The sequence below is a fragment of the Anomalospiza imberbis genome, chromosome 19, assembly GCF_031753505.1.
Source record: "Anomalospiza imberbis isolate Cuckoo-Finch-1a 21T00152 chromosome 19, ASM3175350v1, whole genome shotgun sequence".
NCBI classification, from domain to species: Eukaryota; Metazoa; Chordata; class Aves; order Passeriformes; family Viduidae; genus Anomalospiza; species Anomalospiza imberbis.
In genome coordinates, this window is record NC_089699.1 from 11,950,725 (window position 1) to 11,974,968 (window position 24,244).

Genomic DNA, 24,244 nt, shown 5'->3' on the forward strand with positions numbered 1-24,244 from the left:
ATTTTGACTCACAATTACAAGGCTAATTTGGAAACTGGGGCTCCCCACCTGGCTTCTTGGAGAAACATTTTGGTGTCATAGGAGCTACTTACTTGGAGAAATGTGTGAAAGTAGTTTGGCCTCTTCTGATAAATCAGTGTGAAGTGATTGTTTATGTGTTGAAATGTACTTACTTAATGTGTATTAGGGAAATTGGTTTAGGAAAAAAAAAAAAGAAGCGGAATCTTAAGAGCAAGGAGGGTAAACTTGCATGGAAATAGTTAAGGAGGATTTATTTATGGACATAAATCTGCTCCTGGGAACATTTTGCCCAGTAATCACAGTGTATACTTTATACTGCTAACTTGGTGTGTATATATACTTTTTTAAATTATGGGCATCATTTTCTGAATGCCAGTTGGTGAATTGATAATATTACTAAGAAAATGACTCTGTTTACTTGCTAGCTATTAAAAGCCATCCTGGACTTATATTTTATGCAATGTCAGTAAAGCCAATGAAGTTATGTGAAAAGGCTACATTTGCAACAGGTGTAAATTCTCTTAGGTCTGTTGGCTTTGGTTGCCATGTGACATTTTACAGACACTGAGGGTCTGGCCAAGGGAAAGAAGGCAGTGTTATTTTTAAAAGATGTCTTTGGTCTGGTTGTATTTTAACAGATTGTCTTAAGGTGATTTGTAAAGCACTTTGGGATGAAAAACTTTATGGAGTCTGAATTTTCTGAAGGGAAAAAATGTGTGTAATTGACCCTTTTGGGAATATTGAAGTGTGATTTAACAGTGCAAGGAGTTAAATACAGTTTTATTGTTGCCAGGTTGTTGCTGCCTTGCTTTCAACTGTGCAGTCCAGTCTCAGAAATATGAAAAACATAAAAAGTGGTATATTTCTTAAGGTTAAAATTTATTTGTGTATTTGCCAAGAGAATCACAGCACATAATTTAAAAGTCACTGAATGTTTGAAATTAAATGTTATTGTTGTAGTATTTGTTATAAAGCCTTCAGAAAGTGCTACTGTAGATTGTGTGATGCTGTTCAAATAGTCAGGACACCTCTATAAAAAATTGAAGTTTAAGAAAATGGAGGCACCTCTGGAGTTGTGTGTATGTGTTAATGGATCCACAATGTATGGTTCAAATAAAAAATCTGACAGATAATGTTGTTTGAGCACAAAGTGCATTAACCTGCTCTGGCAGGAGTTAAAGGTCAATTTTTCTGAATCCAAACTGGAGCTGTGTGAGACTCCCAGTTCAAAATTATTTATGGATGTACCTCCCTTATAGACTGTTGTAAAGGTGTGTTTTCAAATTAAAATCATTATTGTTAGATTAAACAGGGGGATCTGAGCCTCTTGCAGTATTTAAAAGGAAGCATCAAGTGGAGTGGAAGCAGTTAATTATTCAAGGTAGATGTGCTGCTTGCAGAATTCGTTGTGTTTCTAAATAACTGAACACTGCTGTAGATTTTATCCCTTATTTACTGTACAAGTGATGAGTTGGCTTAGTGGGGAGCAACACAGTATTTTATAATATTTATGCTGTTTTAAAGAAGGAGAGCTAAATTATTTAATGTTTTGTACTGAAAACCATGTAGATATTTCCATGGGTAAGATGTACATTAAATAAATTATCCTGTCAGTGATGTGACATAAAAGTTTGAAAAGTACAGTTTGTGGGGATTTTTGTTTAAATATCATGTTATAAATTTGTATTATCTCTTATTAAAATAACTTCCTGTGCCCTTTGGAAAATACAAAGTCAGAGTGAACAGTGAGAATTTATGTTAAATCTAACTTCTGCACTTAAATGAAATACCAGTGAAGCCTGAAGGCCAAATTCTCATAGTCCTGATGCCCATAAACAAATTATTACCCAGAAAAAACCTATGCCCCTGGGTTTGATTAGATGAGTCAACTGTATTAGGGGCACACTCCAAAATCTGCCTTTTACTGGAGAAACTTGACACTGAAACAATTTCATATACTTATGTAAATGAATGCAGAAATGTTTCTGAAGGAATGAAACCCAAACCCAAGCTACAGCTGGGAGGAGAGAGCCTGGATTTAGTGCTTCTGTTTGATGGTGTGACACCTGATTTTTAGTGTGCAGGGGCAGCCAGGCACCTTTAGATGGTGAGTCAGAGCTGGAAGAGGGAGTAATTGGCTCCTGATTTGTATTTTCTTTTACTCTGTGGATGTGCCTGTCTCCATCAGCTGCTGGAACCTTCTGGAGGTGGGTGCTGAGGTAGGAGAGCACTGTAGCAGGAGAATTCAGATTATTACCCTCTCGTAAAAACTCCAGCAAGCAGATAGCAGCAATTCCTCTGTATATTGCTGGGCAGTGGTTGAGGAATTTTTATAATATTAATTTAGTATTATTTTACTTGCATATTTCAGATTTAGTTGTTTCCATACACTGGTTTTATATTGAATACTAAGGGAAAAAGAAAGAGGTTGATCCAGACTTTATTTGTATATTGAGTATTTTTATTTATTCCTAAGCATGGTCTTGCTTAGGAATAAGTAAAAATAATATCTTCAGTTCAGCAATGTCGAGAAATAAGGTGATTCTGTTAAAAATGTCTCACTGAAACCCCTTCAGTTAATTTTGTTACTACTTTGATCATAACATTCATGTGTAAGTTCAGCATACATCCTGGAACCAGGTAGCTTTAGTATGTGGCTGCTAGCTGAGAATTATCCAGGTTATAAAAAATAACCTGTAGGAGCCAGAGTTGAATTAAAAAAGAAAGCAAACAGCAACCTAGACCAAAAACCACCAGCAGGTTTAAAAAGACCATTGACCCTTTTTCCAAATGAGTTCTTGTACTGAAAGAGGAATTCATCTTAGCAAATGTTAGTTTGGAAAATAAATTACTCTTCTCCCAGTGACCTTTTTCTTGAAACTCTAGCTTCCATCTTATCCATCCTTAAAGGAAAAAGGGATTAAAAAAGACAACTTTCAAGCTGTAGGACAGGTTTTTCACATGGTTTCTGCATCTCAAGGAATGTATTTGTTTGTGAGAATGAGCCTCTCTTTGGAGATGGATTTAAAGAAATGGAAGAAGGAAATCAGGTGCTTTTAAAGTTTCCTTTAGTCTTCTTGGGACTAGTTAGATTTATTTTTTTTAGTTGTCTCTTAACAGAGACATGAAATTACCCTGCTAGATTCCTCTCCCTTTGAGTTTTTGTGCTCTTTTTACTTGAGGGATTTCAGGTGAGCAGTAACAGCACCAAAGCTGAGGAGGAGGGATGTATCCGAGAAGGGTTTATTGGAGGGCAGAGTCCTGGCCTTTCTATTCTGAATGGAGAGGAGTCAAGTTCAGAACAGGGAAAAGAGGTTTTGAAGAACTGAAGTTTAGTCCCCACTGCTGTAAGGAGTCACCAGAAGAAGTCACTGTTGTAGGACAGGAGTGCAAATGAAACTCTTTTTAGCCTCCCTTAGAGGTTCTGACTCCAGACTCCCCCTTTATTACACTTTAGAAGTGCATTTTAAGTGGTTAGAAGCAATCCCAGCCTGGAACTACTTGATTTGACTGACACTTAGTTGGAATAGTTGGGGAAAATTTCTTTTGTGATGCCGTGGCAGGGAAGATGATGGAAGCACCGACAGGTCAGCTGCCAGCTTCTTGCATTCTTTGCTTCATTGGCTGGAGAAGCACAACAGAAATTGAGGCTTCTATTCTAGGTACCCAGATGCCACAATTCGAAATAAATTTCCAAAGGAAATGCAGATTCCTTGCATGTTAACCAAGCATTAAATACAGTGGATATATTCAGTGCCTTTGTTTGCAGAAGATTGGGTCCCTAATCAATAATCTTCTGGGATTTCCATTTTGAGGCAGTGTTCCATGTATGTGCCAGTAATTTCACTGCCTGTGGTTTGGGTAAACCTTACCCTGCAAGATTTTCATTTCTCCAGAATTGAAGCCTTGATATGAGGCATGTGATGGGAAAAAAATCTCTCGTGTTAGCTGTGGCTGGGTTTGGGTTCTGTACCAAGAACGAAGTGGTACAAAGTGGCTGCAGCTTTTTCCCACTTTGTACCCAAATAATAATAATAAATGTGTTGTGGGTGCTAATGAGTGTTTTGATTAGTAACTACCTGATTGCTGGAGTTCAGGGACTCTGCTCATGCAGCGTTCAGATGAAACATTTTAGAAGTTTAGTCTTTTGTTTAATCAGAAGTTAAGGGCACGTTGCAGGGTGAAATGTTATGATTTGTGTTAAGCTGGTAAACCCCATTTTTGTAATTGGTTCTTCCACCTTATAGGAAAAAACATCTAATAATGAAATTATGGGTGATTTTATTAGCCCGAGTTGCACCTGAGAAAGAAAGTCCTTGTTCAGTGAGACTTAACTTCTCTCATGACATTTTCAAAGTAGTCACATCTGTCAGGTGTTTTTATGCCAGTGGTGAATAATAGCTCTGGGATACCTATTTGATCTCACATCAAAATAAAAGAAATTAATGGGTAAGCAGCAATGCAGTTTGAAATGCTGTCAGCCAATCTGTGAGTCACCCACAGTTGAATTTTTGTAATAAAAGACAGTGCATGGTATAATAATGTCTAATAACCATAATATTTTGCATTTCAATAGCACCTTTCATCCAAGAATCTCAAAGTGCTTTACAAACATAAACTCCCAATAAACTCAGTAATGCTCACAGTGCTCCTGTGAGGTGCTGGGTAAGTATAACCTCAGTTAAGGTTGGGAAAGTGAAGCACACAAAAGCTGAGGAATAAAAAGCTGGGATAAGTGGAGCAGGGGTTATCTTGCTCCCTTGTTGTAGATGTTAGGCCATGACTTGGTGTAATAACAGTTTATCAAATAAAGCTCATCCCTTTGATAGCTGAGAAGAAATAAATCTGTGGGGGTAACATTAGAAGCCTCTTGTTCTGAGAATGACTCAGGCGTGTGGGGGTTGTTCCTGCACTGAACCCAGTTTTACCTGGAGTTACCTTTGATCTCCAAGTGTGGATTTGCCTTGGTTGTGTTGTCAAATCAAAAATTATTCAGGGTACTGAGGTGCCTTTGAATTTAATTTTGTTCAAAATGGACAGTGTATCTTCACAAACTAGATTTATGCTAGTACTCGTTTCTCTCACATCACATGGAGCTCAGCTGTAATTTTCAGACGTGGGTGGACATGTGATATCTAGAGTCCAGCCAGTGCAATCATGCTCTGCAATTAGGTGCATAATTACAGATTTCCAAACACTTTATTAATGATTTGGGATTTGAACTATGGGTGCAGGAGAAATAAAATAATGACTAGATAAACCGAACAGCATTAAATCCCATATTTAGAACTGAAATTAATTTAATTAATTTCATCTTTGGAAATAAATTTAAACTTTAATTTCTGTACAGTCATTTCTTATAGTTTAAAGGTTCTACTTCAGATTTATAGTTATTGATAGAGATTATGGTGGTGAGGAGCACCTGATGGAGGTGTCATAAGGCACCTTTATCCAGCTCCTTGCTGGATGTGTTCACCCTGTGGAGTTACTTGTACCCTGTGTTCTGGGGCACAGCCTTTGTGTCTTCTGTGTTTCTCTTCCATGTAGCCAAACTGGCTGTAACAGGTCATCCCTTCCTGAGAAAAATTCATCTCTGATCCCATGGGGTGGTGGTTAAAATGACCTGATGTGTCATGGAAGGGTCCAGTCTGAAGTCCAGTCAATGTCCTTATATTTTAGACTCCAGCCAAACTTCTGGCACTGTTTTCCCATTCTTTTATCCAGAGTATCACAGTTATGGCCCCGTATGATAAAAAGATGAATCCACCTCATGTTTGATTTGTAGAATTCAGGCAACACATGGGATGGGTGAAAGGAACAACAGGATTTGAATATATTTAATATATCAGCTGCAGTGGCTGAGATGTGCAGACCACTGTCAGTTCCATACTCTGGGCTATAGTTACATTTCAGGTCAGCAAATATTTATTTAAAAATGAGTTTATTATAAGTTTAATATTAAAAAGGCATTGATGTGAGGATGACAGGACATAAATATTTGAAGAATTTACAGATGTCTGTATGTGAAATAAAACGTGCTAGCTCTTCATGTATGTAAAACTGCGCTGCAATAATAGAAGGTAAATCCAAGACATTTTAGCATGTAATTCTGCATAGTTGTGCCGTTTTCTTCTTGAAAGTGATGTATATTTTTCAGAAAACAGAATATTAGTGTTTGAAATATTTGAAATATGAGGCTGTGTTCAAAGCTCATGGAAAATAAGCCCCTTTTTCTTTCCTAGGGTATATTTCCGAAATCGCTGGGTAAAGACTGTTCACCCAGTTGTGCATCAGTACTGTTTGATTTCAAGCACACATTCCACCTTTCAGATGCCACAGAAAGAAGACATTCTTAAGCAACGCGTAGTAGTTGTTACTTTAAATACATCACAGTACCTATGTCAGCTGGATCTTGAACCAGGTAAGAGAATTTCTAGACAAGAAGTGTCCGTGCTTAAGAAATATCTTCCTCCTGCCACTGTTGGTCCCTTACCCAATTTTTGGAACTGTTAAAAAATAAAGTAAATGATGATGATCTTTACATGCTCATTTGGTTTTTTATGAATAAATGTTTATTACAAAGCTGTAAACTGCTGGCATTCTAATTAACCTTTTGCTTGTTCTTTTTTTTTTCCTTCTTTAAAAAATAAATTAAATAAAGAAGCAGTACTATCTATGATCTGGTGTTTCTGAGATCCAAGAGGGAAAATTCTGTTTGAGATTCTGACTTTGAATATTATGCTCATTAAGGTCATTACTCAGTGGAGCATGTAAGCATAAATAACAGAGAGCTTTTTTCCCTTGTTTTGTGAATTGTTTAGCTTTTCAAGCAACTCCCACACATACAAGCCCTGTCTTTGTTAACATGATACATTTAGGGTTGTTTTCTAAACTGAAATATATTAGACTGATTTTTTGGGGCAGAGGCTGCTTAGGGTTTATTATTTTCCTGATCTCCAAATTAAATCCATCTGCTTTTTGGAGAACATAGAAGAATTTCTTTACATAAGTTGTTAGGATTAGTTGTTTATAGCTACATTTAAGCATTTGTTGCAACAAAGAAAACTAATACGGAATTTATGGTAAATATTTTTGGGTCTTTAGATAGAAATAGCTGCTTTGTTTGGCAGCGGGCTGTGTACAGTCATGCCTTAGCAATGTGTGTGCAGCTGTATGAAATTTGTATTTTCCAAAGAAAATTGCTACATTTTTATGTATGTAATCTGAATTGGATGGTGCACTAAGTCCTCTAATACTTTGTTTTAAACCTTAATATATCACAAACATCAGTGTATAAAACCACTTCTGTACCTGTCCTGAGTTTAGATTTCATAAAATATAAGTCTACAGTGGCCAAGTTTTTTTTCACGTGCATGTTCTCCAGTGCATAGATTCCCACCAAACTTTTGGTCCAATATTATCATAAGATTGAATTTAAATTTTCCTTCAACTTCTGTTCCTTTTTTCCCCCCCAACATTCCTTTAAGCCCATAACCAGCAAAGTCCTCAGGTATGTGTGCAATTTTAATGGGAACTTTAGTATATAAAATAGTTACTAGGACTCAAGTACATGAAGAATTCCTTGTCACTGTCCATAGCTCTTCAGGTCTCATGGTGGCAAAATAACTTTGAGATTTGAGAAACCTCTTGAGGGATGGTTTGCCAAGAGATATTTCTTCTTGGGGTAAGGAGGGCTCAGATAAAACATGTCTTTAATTTCATGTGTATCACAAGAAAGAGGCAGACCTGGGGGCTCCTGTTAATGTCACTGGCAACCAGGTCCAACCACTGTTGGTCATTTGATGGGTGTGAAAATTGTGTGGTTTTCTGTAGCTGCTAGAAATTAATTTGTGTAAGCTATACTTTTTTAAATTCTAGTTTTGGTTACTATCAGAATACAGAATGTTAAGTTCAAGTTCTTGTTTTCAATATTAGTTTTATCAAATTTCAAGTTTCATTTATTTGCTGATATCTCTGTTTTACAGGGTTTTTTACACACATTCTGTTAGATGAAGCTGCTCAAGCTATGGAGTGTGAAACGATTATGCCTCTAGCATTAGCTAACAAAAACACAAGAATTGTCTTGGCTGGAGACCATATGCAGGTAAGAGCTATGCAATTTTTGAGTATGAAGTGCATATGCATAATATTTGTATTTATCTATTTAAGTTATTTATCTGCAACAATCATATAATAGATGGGGAAGCCAAGGAGAATTCCAGGGATGTTATTTAAGATATGAGGATATTTATTACAGTCAGGAGTTTATGACTGTATTCCCTTTTGATTTTTAAAAGGATTCAAGGATGTGGAGAATTAGGATTGAGAGAACTTTAAATTTTTATTAGAAGCATCTAATCTGGTGAAGATTTGAACAAGTGAGAAATGGGAAGCTGAAACTAGCCAGTGCTTTTATGTTGCTGCAAAGGGCCTGGGAGCTGCTTGGTTTGGAGAGTTTAAAACACTGATTATGCCTGTCATTTTTTGGCCTGTAGGCATGAGAAAGCATGCTTGGAAAAGTCAGCTTTACTTGCTTTATTGATTTAGGCCAGATTTATTTGTTTTTATAGTTTTGCCTTTAATTCTCTTTGCATCTCTCAGTAGCAGTAGGGTGGAGGTTTGCTTTGGTACAGTAACAAACTCAGAATGGTGTTGCCACTAATAATTTAATACTAATGGATAATTTCAGTGATATTAGTAATGCCAAGGACTGGGGTAGTACTTTTTAAATACTGCTCTCAAAATGCTTTTCAAGAGTTTGGAATTCTTACTTCAGGCTTGATCTCATCAGCCCATCTGTGTGGATGAATTCCTCCCAGGGCTTGTGTGGTTCAGGCTGCTCTATAGCTCAGGGTCTTACAGAAGATCCTCTATCAGGTGTCCAGTATTTAAATTTTAAAAACTAATATGTAGCTGAAGCATATGAATTCAGAATGACAAAATAGATTGGCTTAATTTCTGCACTTGGAAATTGTATTTTAAGAATCTCATTTTCATCTTCTTTGATTCTATTTTTCCTGCTGTAGTAGATGTTTGTTTTATTGTTAAACAAGCCCAGTAGGAGTTTAGTGTAGCAGTAAATAGGTTACTGGGTTTTTGTTTTTTCAACAACATTTCTATTTAAATTTTTAAATGGTACTAAAATTTCTTTGTTTTCTGATTTGTACTATTTGTGGTAATAACTTAATTGTAGAACTGGTTGTCAGAATAATGGTGTAAAGTCATTCTAAATACAGTTGGGAGTGTTAAATGTAAATAGAAGGGCTCTTTGCATAGTTATGGAGTATTTTATTGTTCCTTTAAGACCATGCTGGTCTTTTGTTACTTTTCTAGGAGGCAGGAGCATTTCTTTGCAATAACCATGGTCTCTGTGTCTTCCAATGATGAATGTCCAGTGAAAGGGAGGTTTCATTTTTGGGTTGATGCAAATACATGTGTTGGGAGCATGAAATTCCGAGTCCACCCATTTAGTTACATTTTCTTTGTGTGTGTGTGTCTATTACAGCTCAGTCCTTTTGTCTACAGTGAATTTGCCAGGGAGAGAAACCTTCATGTTTCCTTGCTCGACCGGCTCTACGAGCACTACCCTGCCGAGTTCCCGTGCAGGATCCTGCTCTGTGAGAACTATCGCTCCCATGAAGCAATCATCAAGTAGGTGTGAACTTTTTCACTCTATCATGTGCTTCTTCTGCCTGCTGCGAGTGAACCAAAGAGCCAAGCACAGCTGGAGTGTTTCTGTCATGAAATCTTACTTGTTTCAAAGTTAATTAGTAATTCTGTGTGGTAATTCAGACTCCTAGAGCAGCTGCCAGGGCTGTGGGACAGAGCCCTCATTCAGGTGGGGGTGCTTTGGCTGCTTGCACACTAAACCAAAGAAGAGCCAACTTTCCCTTTTTAACCACCCAGCAGTTTAGTGTATAGGCTCTGTGCTTCTTTGAACCATTTCAGAATTTTAGATTTACTGGGGTGGATTGTCTTGGAGTGGTAAGCTGTGGGCAATGTAAGGAACATATGGATATGCAACTGTGAATGGAAAAAATAGGTCAAATTTTGAGCATGTTTCTTTACTGTTGACATCTTTTATTACTTCTTTCAAGACACATTAATCAGAGGGTTTGCATTTTTATGCTATGATAAACTAATGGCTGCCAGTGTAATGAGCTCATCCATGAGCTGTGCTGGAAAGAATAAGTGCAATCATGGGGAAAAATGCTAAAGTTTAAATCCTGGCTCAAATATGTACTGAGGAATATTATGTTGGTATCCAGTCATACTAATTAGGTTATCACTGTGTTCAAAGCAAAGGCAAAAATATTTAAGTGCTCTGGGGAATCAAAAGTGAAGTTGTAAAATATTTTTTTTACATAGCTTGATCTGTCTTCACTTTATGGACTTGGTAGTTAAAGGCTGAGTGCTGCTGAATTTCTTGCCCAATTTTGAGTTTCTGAGTTTGAAATGAGAGAACATCTGTAAAGGAAGGGATCACTTCATCTTTTCTTTAGAGATCACTTCCATGTCATTTACCTCAGAAAGATCATGAAAATTCACTTCAGCAGCTGGAGTTCAGACAGGGAGTTCCAAGAAAGATCCACTTTGTTGAACACTGAGGTGAGGATGCAGAAACACCACTGGGGCTGGTTGGATCTCTGGTGAAAGTCCAGTGTGCCCAATTCCACTGGGAAGTGTTGCTGTGTGAGGTAAAACCAGCTGAACACTCTCATGGTGGTCCCTTTAGGAGATATCTCAAGTCTCTTTTTTTGTGTATTGTGGAATTTCCCCTGACAAATGGGACCACGACACTTAGGACAGAAGTGTAGGAAGATGAAGGGCTCATTAATCATCTCTACCTCACTGAAGCAGAGACACCATGAGAAATAGAGGAAAGAAGGAGCCATTAATTCAGCCTGACTTTGGAGCTGTAATTGGAAAAAACAACTCATACAGAAAAGTTTTGTTGTTTAATGAGATCTCATTACTGAAAGTTAATTTGCAGAAGAGATGGTTAGTTTTGCCCCCTGGCTGCTGGGGAGTGACTGCTGCAGCCTAACCCAGAGAGGAGCCCAGTGTTCTTCATGGTTGTTCAGGGTAAGCCAGCTCAGGTCAGGGGTGGCTGCAGTGCTTTGATGGTGATTTTGTAGCAGACAAATTTCTGTGGCTTTTCCATGAGCAACTGTTTCCATCTTAAGCTGCAGTAGCTGGAATCCTGGAAGAACTGGATGGACCCACCAGCTGCACCGTCTCCTGCTTTGGTTGTCTTCATGTCAGGCTCTACTCAGGTTTCTGCAGCCTCTGAGTGATATCCAAAGAACGTTAAGGTTGGAGGCTGAGCATTGAAAGTGAGATGATACCAAAATTCACTCATTACTGGAAGCCAGTGCATTAATTTAGCTCTACTGTGCAATAGCATACATCATTTACAACACTCCTTGCTGCCTTTTTGTCTCATTCCATTCAGTTTGCCTTTTCCCTCCGACTTTTCACCATGAAATAGTTCTTGCCTCATTTCTTTTTCAGTCAGCCAGCTGCTGGAATGGCTGCTGCCAGCAGAGGAACTCTGTTCTGGTTGTGTTTCTGGTCTCTAGCAACATAGATGAGCCTGGAGTAGAAGTCTCAGAAGAAAAGCTTGGTTGACAGCTGAACGCTTGGCTTGCGTCGTGCTCAGTGCACACGAAATCTGTAGTAAATTTATCTTCCAAGTTCAATAACTCTTAAGTGACATGAGCAAGCTCATTGTCCAGCCTGGGGAATAACCAGTGCCAGACAGCAAGTGTTCTTTTTGCCCAGTTTCCAGCTATCAAAACTTCTGAGTGAAACATCAGTGAGAATGTTCATAACTTTGTCAAGCTTTAGATGAGAAGAAAAAACAGCCTTTATAGAAAAAGTGTTGGAGAAGCATATTTTTAGTGCCTTCTGCTGTGTCTGTAGAAGGGAAATATCAGTTCAGAGAAATCATTTGAAGATGCTGAATAGTAATCAGTGGTTCTGTTTTCCTTATGAAGTATTTTGTGGTTGCATATTTCATCAGGGAGATTTGCATATTTCATCAGTGAGCTCATGTGTAGACTCCACATTTTACCCTGTTTTGCCTCGTTACAGTTACACATCTGAACTTTTCTATGAAGGCAAATTGATGGCAAGTGGAAAGCAGCCAGCACACAAAGATTTCTACCCTTTGACTTTCTTCACAGCACGTGGAGAAGATGTGCAAGAAAAAAATAGTACAGCTTTTTACAATAATGCAGAGGTAACTCTTCTTTGCTTTTACTGTTGATTGTTTTTTTAAAGCTCCACTCCCCCAAATTTACTGATTTATGCTCAGTGTGGGTGGAAGACATAAATTGTCCTCTACTAGGAGAGTGGAACATGGAGTTTGCTAAACATGATGTAATGAAAATTGCAATTGTAGTAAACATTTCCACTAATTTACCTTCTTTTTTTCTCTGCAAATTGTAAGCTGCATCTCATTCTCCAGGCTCATTCTTCAGGAGAGAAGATTTGTCTTTCTTGATAATTTATGTGACATTCTGATAGATGTATCTTAGCAACTGAGAGTAACTGCAATTTGAAGTAAAACTTAGATTTCTTTGACTGTTGTAGAAATGTTCCCACTCAGATAAGAGTCCTCTGGAGTAACATTTCACATTTCCTTTAATATGTTTAGGATCAGTGTCTAACTGATAATGTGCAGATGAGATTCTTTTAGGTGAGAACTTATTCTCTGTTTGTTTCATGTAGATTTATTGGTATTTTTCAAAAATTACTTTCATTCTCATTCCTTCCCTTGTGTTTAAAAGAACCAAACAACCCAAGCCCACAAAAACAAACACATGCAGCAGCACCCACCTCCCACCTTCTGACTTGATAATGCTTTTCATAGTGGAAGATGCCTTTTTCCAGTCACCTCCAGTTAGGGGAGGGAGGGAAAATCAAAGAAATAGCAGTGATTTTCATAAGCTTAGGAGGAACTTCTGGGTAGTGCTTGTTATGAAGCACTGCAGAGTTGCCTGTTTCCCCTTGTTGATCATAGTGGGGTTCCTTTGCTGCGCAATTTGAAACCTGTTTGCTGTTGTTGTGCTGCTGTTAAACATTCTCTGCTGTGTTAAAGTATCTTCTTAAATAAGAAGCTCCAATGACTTCTGGACACCTGACTGCTTTCATTAATCTACTTGGATTGCTTTGCCATTAAAAAAAAAAAAAAAGTTGTAAAAGACCTAAAAATATCTTCAGTGGCCAAGTAACTGTCTGAAAACTGTGAGTCATTAATGGCCACAGGCAGAAATGAAGGACAACGGCTCCTTAAACACCAGCAGGAAAAACTGGAATTAGATGATGAGGGAGATTTTTTCTGTTTGACCCTTAATGGATGTTTGCATTGGGGCATCTTGTGGTTCATTGATGCCTATATTAAGAATTATTCTGGGAAATGCACTTTCCCTTGTTGGTCTTCATTTTAAAATTTCCCTATGTGGTATTAATTCTAAATACATACCCAGAAGCTATATACTTCCAGAGAATCTTGCCAAAATACCTACAAAAGATCATTATTTTTGTGCTACAGATTTTATAGCTATCAAAGTTTATTCTAATATCCTTTGTCAATAGGGCTGGCTTTTAAATGCAAGAATTGATGTCACAAAAATATTCAGGACTTTCTTAAAAGCAGTCTCATATTTTCACTGTCCTCTGAAATTGCAAAAAATAAACTATTTGTAACTTTTTAAGGATTAAGAGATTTTTTTTTCTTTAATAGGCTGAGCTTGCATTTGTGATGCTGTAGGAAAACAGCACCATGATTTATCATCCTTTAAATAGCTGGAGAAATATTTATTTGAAAAAAAATTGAAAAAAAAAAAAAAAAGGAATCACAATCCTTCTATAAGATTACTCAGAAATGCCTTTTGCAGTGCAGCACCTCTGGTGTGTTGAAATGAGCTGTCTGGCAGGAGGTTACTTGGAGGCTGTCTCCTCACAGGGGGAGGTTTTCAGGTTTTATTACACGTTAGTCTTCTCAGGTAGCACTTTTCATAGTATGTCACAGAGAGGAACTAGCAGTTGGTGAATGATCTGAAACTCCCAATGGTATCCTTTGGAATGGGAGATCACTGTGCTCTGGTAAATGGATGCTGTGTCTAGAGTTATCAGACATGATAAGATGACATATATCAAATGCAGGATAAAAATTAAATTATAGCGATTTGGGCAGTACATTTACTTACAGAAATAAGTTGAAGTATGGCAAGAGAGGTCCTAGCGCACTTGACATTTTTGTAAGAACCTAAGAATGAAAATTAAGGTTATTAATGTAATTTTGAAGTTTATAATTTTAACTGTGACTTTTGTGGGAAAACTTACTTCCTGATAAAAAAGGGTGCTGTATAGTGAATACATTGTTTTACTCCAGGATACTTTAGAGTATCACTGTAGATGCAGTGATATCATTGCTTGTGTAACACTGTGTCACGTAAGTGTTTCAAAGCCTTAAAGCTCCAACTCCCTTTCCATATCAAAGAGCGATCCTCGGTGGGACATAACTTTTAAGAATCCTGCCTTTTCCCCAAGGTGTTTGAAGTGGTGGAGCGTGTGGAGGAGCTGAGGAGGAAGTGGCCAGTGGCCTGGGGCAAGCTGGACGATGGCAGCATCGGGGTGGTGACCCCGTACGCTGACCAGGTGTTCCGCATCCGCGCCGAGCTGCGCAAGAAGCGCCTGTCCGACGTCAGCGTGGAGAGGGTGCTCAACGTGCAGGGTGAGCAGCTGGGCTGGCCAAGGGGAAATGTGTCTGCTGCAGTAATAACTTAATAAAATCACCCTAGAGTTTACAAAAAATTGCCCTCAAGCCGTGGGAGCAAAAGGAGAGCTGTGATACAGATGTTGCTCCAACGTTGGCTATCAGTTGATGGATGCGAGATGTGAGATGGAGTTTATTCATCTCAGTGGATGTGAGATGTATCTTTTCTCAAAAAGATATCTTTATCTTTTCTCAGAATTAAGTTCAGCCTTTCTTAAAAAATAAGTTGAGTGGAAATTGTGGAAAGTCATAGGTTTTTAACAGAATTTTAATGTTTTTAACAAACTGATAGGATTTTGAGTTCCAAATACAAATGTAACAGAGCTTTAGCCTCAAAATGTTTTACTGATTTTTTTTTCCATCTGTGGAATAAACTGCAAGGAGTCTAAAAATTTAGGTGTTTCTTCCTGAAATCACATTGATAACAAGGATTTTGTGTAGGCATAGCCTGTTGCTAGGTTGCACTTCTAGTCGGTAATAAACAAAGGCAGATGATAAAGTAACTGAGTGACAGTGAGTGGTTTGCTCTGTTTTTTCATGGTGGATATTCATGTATTTGAGAAATTTTAAAAATATGAATCAAGAATGTTGAGAATTTCTTTTTAAGGTAGAATAAATAAATTCAAGATTTGTTATTGACTCATAGGCAATGCTGTAAAGATAATTAACATTTCAGAAAGTTCAGGAGTGATTAATATCAAGGTGAAAAAGTAATTTTTTTAAAGAGGAAATATTCTTGTAATGGAATATGCTATTTATAGTGCATCTTTTAAAATTTTTAAATCTTATTATTCTTGCATAAAGCTCTTCGTGTGAAGTGTAGCTATGAGTTCAGAACATCTAGGTGTGACATCTGGCTGGCAAGGGCAGTGGTAGGAGCAGAAATAGCAACAATTATCTCAGAGATGTTTTTTGTTTTATTTTAGGAAAACAGTTCAGAGTTTTGTTCCTCAGCACAGTACGAACACGGCACACATGCAAACATAAACAAACTCCAATTAAAAGGAAAGAGCAGTTACTGGAGGATTCAACAGAAGACTTGGATTATGGTTTTCTGTCTAATTACAAACTTCTCAACACTGCCATTACAAGAGCACAATCCTTGGTAGCTGTGGTTGGAGATCCTATTGCTTTATGTTCCATTGGAAGATGCAGGTACTTTCTCTATGTTCCTTGGTTAATCAGGGCTAAGGGTACTGGAAAATGTGTTTAGCTGTGACTCGTGGATTTAGGAAAGTGAGGATTGTCATCATGTACAACAGGGAAAAATGTGAGACACCTACACCTGGCCACTAGCAAACTGTCTTTTAATATATTTATAATTGCTCAAATTTTCACTTAACAACTGAACATGCTCAATTTTACTTTCTAGTAGGGGTTTTTGTATACCCATTACAATTTCGTATACAAATGAAGGTAATGCATCATTTGGAGTTTAAAATAGTGATGTAATGTATTTGAATATTATGGCAGTCATAGGATGGAAGAAACCTTGAAAAACATTATTTATGTTTTGATAGGTCTTCATGACACTAGGAAAAAACTTGTTAAGATTTGAGTGAATTTGCATTTTATCGACCTAAATGAAGAAATGTGAAAAATGCTGAGATATGTAAACACTTACGTTAAAGGTTCCAAGTTTTTGTTCTTCAAAGGGTTTTTTTCCAATGGAAGAGCTGAATATTTGAGATGATCAGAGATAAACCCTGCAGCTTATTGTTGAAGAGGGGAAACAGTGCACTGACTACATTATTAAAATAAATCTAAAAATACATGTTAGTTATATCTGTGTTGTGTTCTACTTTCCTGAGCAGCGCTTCTGCTGCTGTATTGAAAAGGGATGTGGTTTTCAAAGATTAGATTTGAAAAAGCCAAATGGTATTCAAACCTTTGTTTACTGTATTTATGAAATATGACCTGAATTTCACCACTTCCCTGCTGGGGCCATGTCAGGAGTATCTGTACATGAATGCAGTGATCTGCTTTGAATGGCTTCTAACATCTTACTGACAGAGAAATAATTGTTGTGGGTTTAGTTCACTTTTCCCTTTACCTGGCTGGGTTTTTTAGGAACAGTGTGGTTTATGTAATGAGCTGATGAGAAGGAGCCCCTGTGCCTCCCAAGTGCTCCTTCAAAATATTTGAAATAGGGTGTGCAAAAACTTAATAAAATAAAAATATATGCTGTCAGCGTGGTAAAAAATTACAGGGCTGGCAGTTAAGGATTGGGTTTGCATTTTGAAGACCAGCAGCTGTTTATAGATGTAGAGCTGCTCCAAATGATAAAAGTGAAAGATAATTAAGAAGCAAGGAGCACTGAAACTTTATTAAGATGTATCTCGAGCTTTCGCTTTAATACACCATTGTCTTGTTTCACTGAATAATTGAACATTCACTCTTTGAAAATAGTGCTGGAGGGGCTCAGGGAGGCTGCTGGGAAGATGGTTCTTTTTTAGTACAACAGGAGTAGAGAAGTCTGGAAGAAGTGACATTTCGTTAGCAAAAACAGACCTCAAAAAAGTTAAGAGTGTACTTGAATTTTATAAATATTCTAATACCTGTCAAAATGAGTCAAGACTGTAATGATACTTGTAGAGAGCTTTGTGAAGTATGCCCAGGGTAATCATTACATTCCTGTGTGCTCCAGCTGGACTAGACAGAGCTGTTTTGGCAGACACCCCCTTTCAACTCCTGAGCACACTCAGAGGCAGCAGGGTTTTAGTCTCTGTTCTTACACCCCAGAACAAGTGTTCCATGTGTAGAGAGACTGCTTGGGGCATTCTCAGCAAAAGTGGATGGGTCTCAGTGGATTTGTGGTACTTGGCAGTAGGTTAGGTGACTGAATAGATTAATCGGAGGGAATTCCATCATTAAAGCATCCCGATGATGCATTTAATTTTGGTTTTTGATTCTCATTTAAAACCTTGCAAGATCTATTTGCCTTAGAGCAAAATGCAGGAAAAGGGCCAACTTGCATTCTGAATTTTAAAAGAGCATTTCTTGCCTCTATGAAATCACAACAGAAATGGGCTTTTAGGGAAAATGATTTTGAATTCTTAAAAACATCATTAGGATCACAGCATTCTTGCAAGACAGACATTTGTTCTTTCTCACAAAGTCAGCTACTCAGCAAAATGTGACACTGCTGGTGCAATCAGTGTGCAGCAGTGTCTCATTTTGCAGGTTTTGGGAAAGAACAGTGCTTGCTGATAGGCCAGACCTTATCACTGAAGGGTGAACAAGCAGGAGTCAATGTCAAGTGCACCTTTACTCTTTATATTTTTGAAAGAGACAGCTCAGTCAGGTTTGTTGGGTTTTTTTAAAGTGACATCTTCAGACCTTATTTAAATAACTTTTAAGCTTCAGTAATTTCACCCAAAAAGTTCCTTTTGAAGTTAAAAAGAAAAATCATAAGTGTAAAATTTTGTGTAGATCCTGCTGTGGATGTTAATCAAAGAAAAAAGACTTTTTTTTTTTAATAAAGCAGTACAAAGACATGTCATGAGAAAGCAGATGACAGGGAGGAATGTTCTTTTATTACATGGTTTCAATCACCCCTCCATCCTCCAAAAAGTTGGAAACAGAATTTTCGTAGACAAATCATGCATCAGCTGGTGGTTGTTTTCCTAGCTCAAAAATACTTCTATATGTTATAGAGAAATCTGACATGCACTAAAATTCATGCTTTTGTTTGTTTTCCACTAGAGGATCTCAGAGAATCTCTAGAAACTCCCAAAAATACTAATTTTCACGTGCTTTTGAGGTCATATCTCAAAACCCTTTGTTTTTTGTGAGCTTTGGTATTTGTTACTCTGAAGGATCTGCCTAAATTCACAAAATGTTCTTGGTATCTTCTGGGACTGAGAATCTGTGTAATTCCTGTTACTATTTGAGCTTCAATAAATGCCTTAAATCATACATTCCAGAATTTTAAGCATGGAGTTTGCTGGTTTTGGTTTTCTGGGAAAAAGTTCTGAGTTGGAGCTGTCCATGGCATTAATATCAAATGTGTGCCCAGCCAGTGCTGTGGCCTGATGCACGTGACAGAGCTGTGTGTCCCTTTGGAATGCCTGGGGAGCTTTGCACTGTGCTGTGGAGTTCAGCTGCAGGGAGCAGGTTCAGGATGGATGGATTGGTGTGTAAAATGGGCACACACAAACAATAAAAATGTCCCAAAATTGCATTCAGTCTGTTTTCATTTTAATTACAGCCATTGAGCCTTCCTCACTGTTTGTGAAAATCATTTCCATAGGAAATTCTGGGAAAGGTTTATTGCCCTGTGCCACGAGAACGAAAGTCTTCATGGCATCACGTTTGAGCAGATCAAAGCTCAGCTGGAAGCTCTGGAGTTAAAGAAAACCTACGTGTTGAACCCTCTGGCCCCCGAGTTCATCCCCCGAGCTCTGCGGCATCAGCACTCAGCCAACCCCACCAAACAGCAGCAGTCACCTCCAAAGGTACAGTGTTCCTGGGGATGGCTTCTGTCAGCACCTGCAAGGGAATCTAGAGAAATAACATGAAAGGTTTATGGAACAAGCTGTTTGTTTTAAAATTGCATCAGTGCAATCAGATAGGAATGCAAATTCCAGAGGGATCCTCAGCATTTTCAAGTGAAAGCTCTAGACTTGTATTGTCATGACGTTTTTAGCAATATAGCTTGGGGTTGTCCAAGCCTTGTTTCCTTACTAAAGCACACCGTGGCTCACTCTGGCCTATTTGTTGGCAGTTTTGCAGTGATCCTGGAGAACTTCAGCCATGGAAACTCAGGATTTAGATAAACCAGATTAACCCCTCTGAGCAAGAGCCAGTCCCTATCCCAAGCTGTGCTCTGACTGTACCCCAAGAAACAGCAGGTTGATACAGACAGAGACAAGGAGTAAAAGAAGCCAACAGAATAATAGCCAGAAGGGATTTGGTTTGGTCTAAAAAACCACATTTAAAATTCAAGGACTTAAGTTATGTAAGATAATTTTTGATGTAATTAAAAATATGTTGTTAACTGGTTTATTGCATAGATTAGCTCAGTGATAATGTCCTTCAGAAGACCAGATTTCATTAGCATCAAGAGGACAGAAAGATAAAATTACCTCTGAGTGGTAATTTCATCAGGTCTTTTTATAAAAGCAGGTGAAGAAGTGATGAAAATGCATAGCTTCCTTAAGATGATAAAGAACAACACTAAATTTTAGAGCTTTCTTGGGGGGTGATATGTTAGTAATGAATTATGTTTTAATAGTTCTTTGTAGTTTATATCAAAATCATTTGGGTTGTAATTTAATTAAATTGTGTTTAGAGATGGAACTGAAATGCATGTTGTCAGCTTTGTGATGACCTCAGTGTACAGGGAGCAAGAACTGCACATGTTTCCCATAGCTTTGCATTTTTGTTCCAGGCTGTATCGTTGAAATAAAATTTTTGCGACAGGTTGTTTTAATACAAAAAGGAAAGCCTTCCCTTTGGCAGGCCTTCCCAAAAGGGAGCTTGTAAGGGAGAACATTTGGTTTCTTCATCAAGATGCATGCATTACTTTCTGAAACAAACACCAGATTTCTAAAGCTTCTAGTCATGTGTCAAAACACTGGGCCTACAGAAAATCAGAAATTACAAAATTGTCTTTAAAAGCCACTGCTGTATTCTCATTTTTCATGAGCTCTTCAGACTTTTCCTTAATAATAGAACATCATTATTAATACTTTTAGTTTCCTGAATGAAAAAAAAAAAAGTACTTGAAAATGCAGGCCTAGTGCATTTAGGAAAAAAAGGGGAGTGAGTGTTGGGGAAAGTGAGACTCTTGTAAGTAGACAGCTCTGTTTATTTTGCTTTAGCTTGTTGGTAAACTAAGCCCTTGTGCTGTTCCAACTGCCAACACTCTATTTTCATCTTAAGATCTGAAGTGTTTAAACCACCTGTATCACAATTCTAAATAAAATCTTCCCTCTGAATGCCATTGGCAGGTAGTAAGTGTGTGCAGTAACAGCACAGGTAATAGTCAAATACTCTGAGAATACAGCTGGGATCAGGGATGCATTTCCCCTTGCTCAAGTTTTAAAAGCAGATGGTTGGTTTTGCTTATTTTAGACATCCTAAGCACAGTATATTTAACATTAAAAATGAAGGATTGAAACCTAGTGCTGGTGTATTTTGTAGCAAAAAAAAATAAGAACAGTCCTCAATACAGTGTTTTGTGGTGAGTTTATGGACATTGTGCAAGTCAGGGCTTGTCTTTCACATGTGCTGAAAAGTGGTATTGTAGAAACATCACTTCTTATTCAGCAGAATTGCTCCTGGATTTATGTAGGGACATTAAAAACCTCTTTGCTGTTTAGATTTTAAAGAAGGGAAAATGTTTCAGTCTTGTCTGAGAGGCCAGCAGCCAGCATGGAGCTGTGAGGGCAATGCCCTGCCCCGTGTTCGTGTGGCTTGGCCAGGCATGGCAGAGGGAAGGAGGCTCGGAGCTGCATGGGGACAGCCTTTAGTGAAGGTGATGATGTGGAAAGTTTCCAGAACTCGGGGCTTCCCTGGGGGTAGTTCACGTACAGTAAATTAAGCTCAGAGTTTACAACTTTCCTACCTCCCACTCGCTGCCTGCCAGCTTTGGGTCTGGGTTCAGGCACTTAAATCAGGGTGCATCATCATCCCAGACATCTCCTGCAGTCAGTGAGGATCGCAGGTCAGAAGAAATCTCTGCAGAACTCTCTCTACTCCTGTTTGTTGACTGAAGGGGGATCCAAGGAATGACGAGGCTGTAAACTGCCTGCACTCACCCAGATCTCGGTCTGGGCTTCCTCTCAGAGCCTTTATGTAATGTGGATTTTTATATTCCAAAGGTGCAGCGAGTTTTTAGAGGAAACTGAGTGTATTTGTGCTCCAGTGTTGTCAGTCACCATCAGTTCTAGGGTAGGTTTAGGTATCCTGGAGATGGGTGGGAACGTGAGCCTTGGTGTGAAAATCTTTGAGAAATGGGAACAATTGAGTTCATAAGAGACTGTTATAAAAGAGTAAAGCCTTCAAAACTGTGAAGAGAAAACGAGAAAAGAAGGGCAGCAACTCCCTTCCCCAACTTCGTGGTGGCCCCAGTTGACTTTTATTTACCAATCTGATCCAGGGACATACTGAAGCTCCCACTGAGCAGGAAAGCTCCTCTTAGAAACTTAGGTCATTATTTTCTTACAAACTTATGTAAATACGTGGTATTTTGGTTTGAAAAATATGGCACCTATAAAATACAGGTCTGACAGGTTAGAGCAGAGGTTTGTCAGACTTCTCCAGATGCTGCTTGCTTCTGACATTGTAACAGATACAGAAATGCAGTGTGCTGGCCATGAGTAATTAAGGCTATAGCTCCTCCACGTTTTTAGATTGAATCTTTCTCTGCTGAATAAACAGGCTTCCTTTGTTTAAGTGCTGCAATGAAAAGCAATTATTATTTTATTTTTCCATAATTCATTTTTCAAATGAGAGGAAAATTTGGAGACCAGTTCTTTAATCTGGTTTATGCATGAGTCAACATTGTCAAACAACCTGTCTTTGTACCCTGACTAATTTGCTCAGAGTGCTGGAAAACTGCCTAGACTTATCTCCTGGGCAAGAAAAGTTTTGCAGCATCAAAGCATTTCTAGATTTATTTTAAATTTGTGAACGTACTTAGGTCCAGATTAAGTAAAGTATTTCTGTGCTGCAAAGGACTTGAGAGCATCCTGGCAATGGAATATGTGCTCACAGTTTATGAATATTAACTAATTAGTTGATGCTGCAAACTCATGAGAAAGTAGGAGGGATAACTCAGGTCTGTTAAAATCCTTTTCCAATGTTTCACCAAGGAAGAACAGTTTCCCCCCAGCACTGGGGTTCTTTACTCTGCTGTGTTGCACTTTTGGGGAGCAGTCACAGAGGAGCCAGAGCCCAGAAGCTGATAAATGAGATGGGGCAGGGAGACAAAGTCTCATGGGGCTGGGTGAGCAACTGAGTAAAACTGGGGGAAGCTCCTTTGTCTCCAGCATTCTTGAGCTGGAACCTGGAGCCGAAAATGGATCATGCTTCCACTGAAAGCTGCCATGGCAGAGGAATACTGAGGGTTACATTGGTCCTGGGTGCTGCTCCTGAAAGGTGTGGGACAGTGGGAAATAAAATGGAGAGAAAAGAAACTCACAATACCTGCTGTAACTCTCTTTGCATCTGAAAACAGGCATTGGGAGAGGGTTTTCCCAGAGGGAGTTGTAATGACCCACTGGTTAATTGAATTAGTGCTGTTTTATGTCCAGCTTTGTGAATTCTTAGGCAGGTGGAGGAACTGGATGGTTGAATGTGTAAGAATAAACTGTTGGGCTGACTCCTTTCAAACTCTGTTTTATGTTTAATTATCATGTTCACTTGAAATAAAAAGATTTGGTTTGTGTAAGAATGCGAAGATCACTATTGTTGGTTTTTTTCCTTTAAAGGGCAAGGTCCATCATCATAACCAGAATGACCATTTCCCACCTGATGGAATTGGTGAGTGCCTCTGCAGTTCCTGGGGGAATTCCTGAGCCCACTGAAGCTGACAGTAGTTTGACATACATTGAGTATCTGGTCTCTTATCTGTTTGAAAGCCATTTACTTGTTGTTTGCATATGGGAATCAGATCATAGACTCTGAAGTGGACATTTGGTATTTCTGAGGCTCACCCTTTATAGGTGTTGTGTGCACTTATTTTGAAGCTTTAACACAAACACAGTTGTTGGCCTTTGGAAAAAAAAAATAGCTGTGTTTGAAATTCATCATGTACAGCCCTGTACCAGGGTATTTGCACTAGAAGGGTTTGGACATTATTTTGCATGCACTGTTTCTTGAGGTACTTTGAAGTTAAATTGTGCTGTCATACATCCAGATATTACTGATCATACTTTTGCAAGGTAGCATGCAACAGCTGAATAATTTTGTTACTAATTTGGAAAAGCATTAGTTTAGAGCTTGTCTTCTCTACTAAAGAAAGGAGGGTTATTTTAGTTTTTGATGCAGTGCTTAACAGCCACTCTGACTGTCAGTGTATTTAATTGGTTTGGGACAATCTTTCATTAATGCACTTACCAGCTACCTGTTTCTCTGTATCTCAACTCGTATTTTCTGCCTCTTCAAGTTTTTGAAATGGAATACAGGGTTTGATTAATGCTTTCTCTTGGTGTATCAGACCAGTGCTGTTAGAGAGTTGCATGCTTACTTTATCAGGGTGGATACTGTTAGGATGAAAAAAACCAAAATGGTCATCTTCATGTTCTTTTTGTGCATATATCTTCTTTTTTTGGTATGTATATATCTTTTATTTTTATCTTTATTTTCAGTTCAGCCCAATCCTTCTGTTCTAATTGGAAATCCTATCCGAGCATATACTCCTCCCCCTCCTCCTCTGGGACCTCACCCCAATCTGGGGAAATCTCCAAGCCCTGTTCAAAGGATAGATCC

General features: G+C 38.3%; 1 protein-coding gene across 1 annotated transcript in view; it reads left to right on the forward strand.

Moving 5' to 3' along the window:
• Positions 1-24,240, forward strand: part of HELZ (helicase with zinc finger) — a gene marked incomplete at its 3' end in the record, with an annotated part of 71,704 nt that extends 47,464 nt beyond the window's left edge. Inside the window, exons 16-24 of the mRNA XM_068209980.1 lie at positions 6,264-6,442; positions 8,007-8,125; positions 9,527-9,672; positions 12,118-12,265; positions 14,581-14,764; positions 15,733-15,961; positions 19,059-19,263; positions 23,245-23,296; positions 24,124-24,240. Coding sequence (XP_068066081.1) covers positions 6,264-6,442; positions 8,007-8,125; positions 9,527-9,672; positions 12,118-12,265; positions 14,581-14,764; positions 15,733-15,961; positions 19,059-19,263; positions 23,245-23,296; positions 24,124-24,240 — 1,379 coding nt within the window. The remainder of the gene's footprint in view (positions 1-6,263; positions 6,443-8,006; positions 8,126-9,526; positions 9,673-12,117; positions 12,266-14,580; positions 14,765-15,732; positions 15,962-19,058; positions 19,264-23,244; positions 23,297-24,123) is intronic.
• Between the last annotated feature and the right edge of the window lie 4 nt (positions 24,241-24,244).